The sequence below is a fragment of the Protomyctophum bolini genome (genome assembly GCF_963924005.1).
Source record: "Protomyctophum bolini genome assembly, chromosome: 21".
Classification (NCBI taxonomy): Eukaryota; Metazoa; Chordata; class Actinopteri; order Myctophiformes; family Myctophidae; genus Protomyctophum; species Protomyctophum bolini.
Window position 1 is genome coordinate 7332828 of NC_137882.1, and position 7500 is coordinate 7340327.

Genomic DNA, 7500 nt, shown 5'->3' on the forward strand with positions numbered 1-7500 from the left:
AAGTGTTAATAAGTGGAAAGGAGCTAGGCTTCATGCTTGTTCAGTGCGTGAGCGTGGAGGATTGGGTGTCATTACTATCGTTGGATGGAAGGAACGATGGAAGGATTCTCGTTAAAGGACAACTTTAGTTTTTAACAACCAAGGTTCATGTTCTACGTTGTTACTAGAGAAAGTAAAAGATGAGTATTATTTATTTGTTTTACTCGTTTTTGCGATTTTAGCTATTTTTACAGGGGGGCGCGGGGACGTTCGAACATAGGCCTACACTAAATATGTATTTTATTTTCAACATTTAATATCGATTTTCTTCTTAAATATTTACTATTGTCCTACTAGACCCCAGAAAACTACATCTGGCCACAAAAGATCACACGATCTATTGGATGTGACAAACTGGCATATTGAGCCTACAAAAGTAGTACTAGCATTACTATCAGTATCAGTATTAGTAATAATAGGAGTAACAGTAATAAGTATTTGTGTAGTACTGCGGCTACTGCCTCAAGCCGGTACCTCGAGTACAGCACTGAATGTACTTTTCAAATTCCACTATTGGAGGTACAGGTATGCATTATGTACGTGTAATTAATTATAATGACGTATATTAGTGAGGGACAGGATACACATATTGTACATTAAGTACAATCATATTAGTGAGGGACAGTATAAACACACGTGTACATTAATTATTAATGTACGTACATTAGTGAGTTACAGTGGCTTTGTGTGTGTGCATGTGTGTGTGCGTGCGTGCGTGCGTGTGTGCGTGCATGCGTGCATGTGTGTGTGAACTACTAATGAGCTATTTAAATTAGTGTGAACTGCTGTGCATGTTAATGAGTGTGTAGGTGTGTAATTAGTGGTACGTTCCACATAATTATGGTAATTATCTCTACAGTGTTACATCCTGTTTCACCATATTTGGACTTTGTGTGTTTGATATTAAAAACATCTAGTTTGCGCACTGTTGTGCACACACGCACGTGTGAGCGCGCACACACACACAGGCACACACACACACACACACACACACGCACACGAGATGACCTTTTTCTGGAGTTGAATAATTAAACTGCTGATTGATGGAGAGAACTGTGTGTGTGTGTGTGTGTGTGTGTGTGTGTGTGTGTGTTTAGGTGTCTACCTCATTTATAGCCTTTATTTATTCAAGCATCACAGTATTCTCCTCTCCTCTGCAGACAGCAGATGATCAATATGAATAAGAATACAATCAATCAAGCTAATTTCTGAAAATTGCCTGACCTCTCTCTCTCTCTCTCTCCCCCCTTCTCTCTCTCTCTCTCTCTCTCTCCCTCTCTCCACAGTAAGTACCAGGTGGTGGTAGAAGAAGAGCGCCCCCGCAGGTTGACTCGTGGTAATGCAGAGATCTTGCGTTGTTATCCGGTTCCGATCCACTTCCAGAACGCCTCGTCCCTCAACTCTCATTATTATTTCACTGCCGAACTTCCCCCGAGTCACATACGCAACCCCGCCCCTTTCTGCATAGGTAATTATTATTATTACATTGCCGTTGATTAATGCCAATTGAAGCCTAATTTTTATACTAACGCTTACCACCATGGCCGTTGATTGATGGCAATTGCGCTTTTATAGTGCATTCGATCGTACAAGCCATAATGCTACTTACGTTTGCCGGTTAGCTAGCTATGTTGTTAGCACAGCACTGGATCGTCCATCTTAGATCGTCGTCGCCATAATAATCCACTCAGACAGACAGACTACTGTAAGTATTGTGCTGTAATGTAGTTTATTTATTGCATTGTATTGTGTTCCAGTAGTGTATAGTGTAGTGTATAATAAATCTGTCTATGTTAACGTTTAACATTTAACATTATTAGGTGTGTCTTTTTTATTGATGCGTGTACTTACTGTGTGTGTGTGTGTGTGTGTGTGTGTGTGTGTGTGTGTGTGTGTGTGTGTGTGTGCAGGTGATAACAGGACATACAGCGGGTTCTGGAATGTTCCTCTGCGACCTCATAAAAGCTACAGTATTTATTACCAAGCTGTCAGTACAGCTAACGGGGTGAGACACCTGTCTGTCTGTCTGTCTGTCTGTCTGTCTGTCTGTCTGTGTTCTTGTCTCACTGAGATCTTTCAAGTAAAAGTAAAAGTAATTTTAATCAGTGTTTTTAAATGTCAAGGCATTATCTCTCCCCCCCCTCCTCTCTCTCTCTCTCCCCCTCTCTCATTCTCTAACAGGAGACTAAACTGGACTGTGTTCGAGTAGCGACAAAAGGTGAGACAATTTATTTATTTATTTAGACATTATTATGCCAATGACTTCCTCCCCCCACACACACACACACACACGCATGTTAATGCTGTTGTATCCTCCTGACTCACTGACTCTGCCAGTGAGGACATGGCGCCTTCGTCCTATTCCTTCCTATACCAACAGTCCGTGCTCCAAGCCCGTAGTGTAGGAATATACGGTTGATTGCGATCTACCAGTAGATCACAAATGCTGTGCAGGTAGACCACGTGACATTTTGGCATCTGCCACTTGAATTAAGCTGACTTGATTGATTGATGTCAAAAGGGCCTGTCAGCTCAAACCCATAATACCATATTATATTATTAAAAAAGAATCTACCAATTCCATTTTCTTCCTCTATTTCCCATCCATTTCAAGTACTTTTGTCAATTATGTCAATGACAACGCCGCTATTCCAAAGCTCCATCGGGTAAAACATCTTCAGCAATGGGATATTTTTTGGGATATGTTTTTTTCGGTGGGTAGATCTTGTTATTTGTAAAGTAGCTGTCAAGTCAAATAGGTGTCGGCACCCCTTCTGTAGATGCTTGCCAAAGCCGGAGGCACCACGTTAAACCTTGGCGATGGTGGGCAGGCACCATTGCACCACCCGACCTCCACATACGTTGTGTTTTTTTTGCGGCTTTCGCCTTTTTTGATATTTTTTATAGAGGGAGGATGACAGGAAATGGGGGAGAGAGATGGGAGGGTGACATGCAGTAAAGGCCGTCGGGAACGGGAGTCGAACCCGCGGCACACTGCCAGACTCGGACTACCGGCCAAGGTGCCTGGACCGCTGAGCCACGGCCCAGGCCCACATACGTTATTTTTTTATATAATCCTCTGCCACTCTAGGACCCTGTATCACTGTTTTGAGGTTTTGGAGCGGTACGTCTGTGGTTTTGTTACAAACCGAATTCTGGGAATCGCAGTTCTAGCAGATCATAGAAAGACACCGTTATGACAATGGAGGACTCTAATGTTTAAGAAAAAGGATACTTTGATGAAGGTGTTACTTTGCCTTTTCGTTCCAAAAAGGTTTTGGTTCCTCACTTTTTTTCTACAAATATAAACGGTAACAAAGAAATAATTAACAATAAACACTGACCACAATGACCTGCTCAAGGACACACTACTGCCACCGGGTTCGAACCATGTGACCTAATATTTACAGTACAATGGCTATCGAGCTGTAAGCCAGCCAGATATCTGGGCTCTGGTGAGCACTACTAGCCCGGAGGCTAAACTAGCGGCTAGCTGCCAAGCAGCAGTGCAGCCATTCTAAATAATGGAGCACAGATGGTGTCTAGCTAGCCAGCCAGCCAGCTAAGTGCTAGGCTAAGTTTTAGCGATGTACACCTGTTCAAACTAATGAACAGATGGTGCCGTATTCCTCTCCTCGCCCGAACTCCTCGCCTCTCCCCTTCTCTCCTCTTCTCTCCTCTCCCCTTGATTACTCCTCTCTTCTCTTCTTCTCTCATCTTGTCTATTCCTCTCACCTAGCCTATACTCATCTCCTCTTCTCTATTCATTTAATTTCAGTGTAATGTCTTCTTATAAAATTATATTACAATTATTTAGAACTGGCTCTGAACTGTAGTCGCGTTCTCTTCATTAACTGGCTGTGCGCTAACTCTAGGCTGTGTGCTACAGGCTACCGCTAGGCTAATGACAGTCTGCTATGGGTTTCCAGGGGGTCGTTTAGTATCAGCGGCTAAACGCTAAAATCACACAAACATTGTTTACTCCCCTGCTGCACATAACATGCACGCACACTAAACATATACTGATGTACATGCACAATCTCTCTCACACACAAGCTCTCACACTCGCACACGCGCGCGCGCGCACACACACACACACACACACACACACACACACACACTAAACACACACGCTACACACACATGCGGGCGCAGTAATTAGTTAGTTTGGTTTCCAGATTCAATCAGGTTTTATTTGTCGGTCGTTAACAACAACAGATGCTGATTGGCTGTGTCTGGCCTCTCGGCGCTTGTCATTCACACTGCAGCAGCCAATCAAGTCCCAGAGGGGCTGGCCCTGAGTCAAAGTACCCACAATGCTTTGCGGTGCAGGAGGTGATGTGAATGTTAAACAGACGAGGCTCATAAAGTTCTCCTGATTGTGTTAAAGCTCCAATCCCTTCAACAGTAGTTGTGTTTCCTGGTGCTTAATTGTTCCACAGTGGAAACCACGGCAGGGCTTCACAAACACTGGGTCGGAGACATTATGCGGTCACGGACCCATTTTTATGAGTCTTGAGTTAAAATCACATCTTTAAATTGTTTGTTTAAATCCGTTTGAATGATTTAAAAAAAAATAGATACTAGATAATAGATAAATATATGCACGCACGTACACATACACACAGAGTTTGGGAAAATAGGCATACAATAACAGAATTTGAGGTTAAGTGTGAACATACTGTAGGTGCCATCCTCTGACACCTCAAATGATGCCCTGAAGAAGTGTTATGGGTTGGAGCAGATGGTAACTTCAGTCCAGACAGAGTGGGTGGGTAACAGGTACGGTCGCCCCAATTCCATCTCGCCCCAGCTTCTTTCCACCGGCGACCTCACGCAGACAGCTCGGTGCGGCGGCGGTTCTTGTATTCTTTATTTTGTTTTGCTGAGAATAAGGTTAGAAATAAGTTTAGGGTTAGGCATAGTTTTACTGGGGTTAAGTTTAGGAATAGGGTTAGGTTTAGGCATTGTTTTACTGGGGTTAAGTTTAGGAATAGGTTTAGGTTCAGGCGAGTTGGTAAAGGGGCAGGTTGTTTTGTATTCCAGTCTGTGTGGATGACAGATTGTGGCCTGCATGGTCACTCGTCAACAGTAAATAGCAGCAGGTGTATAATATCACAGTTTCATGCACATGGTTAAAGTTACTTGGAGGAATATCAACTCACAGGACTCCATCTTGCGCCACCCTTATCCCTTATCCCTAAACTAATTTGCCATTTTTTACTTTGAAAAACATTTTAAAATAGTTCAACTAGCCGATATACATCGAGACATCACATCGTGAGTTTGTAGATCTGCTATTTGAACTATTTTAAAAGGTTTTTTTTAAATAGTAAAAAATGGCAAATTAGTTTAGGGATAAGGGTTAAGGGGTGATGCAAGATATAGCCCATAATGTCTAATAAATACTAATGTCTGATGGTTGCAATGAACTGCTGCTTTAACTCTGCTGTCTCTATAGTTTTCTCTCTCTCTGTTTCTGTATGAACTCAACGGTGTTGCTCTTCTCTGACTGTAAATATGAACTAAATAACTACTAAACAGCAGAACTGTAGTCTTGGGTTTCCAGAAGGTGGCAAGGTGTCCATTTCCTGTTCCATATCGTTGTTTGATTGGCTCAGCAGCACTGGTTGGAATGGGAAAGAAGAACAATGTGTTTCCTGTTTCAATCTGCTGCTCAGCCAATCAAACGGCGACGAGGCGTTTACGGTCATGAGAAGATGCATTGTGATGCAACATCTTACTAATATTTCTGCTTTACTATAAACCACTGCTACAGCCTGTCTCTCTTTCTGTCTGTCTGTCTGTCTGTCTGTCTGTCTGTCTGTCTGTCTGTCTGTCTGTCTGTCTGTCTGTCTGTCTGTCTGTCTGTCTGTCTGTCTGTCTCTCTGCATGCATTTGATTGACAGCTGCTATAATCGCAACTCAACTCACAACGCCGTACATCCGTATCGCTCCTGCTCCTGGAGACAAACTGCTGACAGGTCAGACGAGCACACACACACACACACACACACACACACACACACACACACACACACACACACACACACACACACACACACACACACACACACACACATTTCGATTTCTTTATTTGAGTCCACATTTATAAAATACATTATCAAGGACACAAATATTTTCAGTTGCTTCTGATATACTACGCACTTGAAACATCACGTGTCACACACACACACACACACACACACACACACACACACACACACACACACACACACTGACTTTATGTCATGATTTTCCTCTGTCTTGCTTCGAATGTCTGAATTTCCTGCTTTACTTTTGCATTTGGGTCTAATATCACTAATGTTTTCCCACAACAAGCTAAGGTGATAGTCATACTGTATGCACTGCAGAGCTTACGCTAATGCTAGCAAGAGTTACGTACAGTCAAGCTTACACTAATGCTAGCAAGCGTTGCATAAAGTGAAGCTTAAATGCTGCAAAGTGACTAGCAACTGAAGCTAATCGTGGTGGTGGCAAAAGTACAAATGTTGCCTCTGAGTTGTAATGCAGTAGAAGAAGTAAGTAAGTAGGTCTAGTCGGAGAGGCGTATTATCAGTATCAGTCAGAGCACGGGAGTGTATATTCGTTCCAATGTGCGAGAACCGGCGCATGGTTTCCACTAGGAACATTTCTTACCCTATTCTACACATTTACAAAAAGTAAAGGTCCGATAATGAGCTAAACTATATTCACTGTATTAAGAAAGTCCAAGTCACGGGTTTAAATCGATTGTTTAATCAGCCGCTTTCATGTTTTTCAAGGAAGTTGTGTGCATTAGCGTGTCCCCTGGTCGAATGTGGGTTTATGATTTTCCAACTGACTTCAGTTCAGTCGACATTCGACCAGGGGAGGCGCTAATGCGCACAACGTCCTTGAAAAATATGGAATGGGCTGACTATAGAAAAGCGATTTAAATGCTCGTCTCAACCCGTAAATTGTTTAGCTCTTTACTTTTTCGATACGATGTGCAGAAAAAGGTAAGAAATGTTCCTACTGTGGAAACCATGCGGCGGTCCTGAAACGCTGTGGGACCTCATCTTGGAGCTACAGCATCAGCATAGGGGCTGAGTTAGTCCCATTCTGAATGGGAACCCCTTTTGGTGTTTTAAGAATTATGATATACTTTAGCTACTGAAAAATAGCAGATCTACAAGCTCATAGCGCGGCACCGAGTGGCGCACTACGAGCTTGTAGGTCATGCTATTTTTTAAACCGCCGCTGCTTGCAGGGGCGGTGACCGGCGGTCCGGAGGCGGAGCCAGAGAAACAGTCGGACCACACGGTGAAGATCGCCGGAGCCACCGCCGGAGTTCTGCTGTCAATCATCATCTTCCTCGGCGTTATCCTGCTGATGAAGAAACGGTAACACACGCGCACTCGCAAACGCACGAACGCATGTGTGCACGTGAATGACCGTGCTCACACATACAGTATATGC

General features: G+C 43.3%; 1 protein-coding gene across 1 annotated transcript in view; it reads left to right on the plus strand.

Annotated features, from left to right (window-relative positions):
• The window catches only part of LOC308336762 (receptor-type tyrosine-protein phosphatase mu-like), a 128588-nt gene that overhangs the window by 91696 nt on the left and 29392 nt on the right, over positions 1 to 7500 (plus strand). Inside the window, 4 exon segments of the mRNA XM_080794302.1 lie at positions 1326 to 1507; positions 1950 to 2044; positions 2221 to 2257; positions 7292 to 7424. Of these exon segments, the coding sequence (XP_080650428.1) occupies positions 1326 to 1507; positions 1950 to 2044; positions 2221 to 2257; positions 7292 to 7424 (447 nt within the window).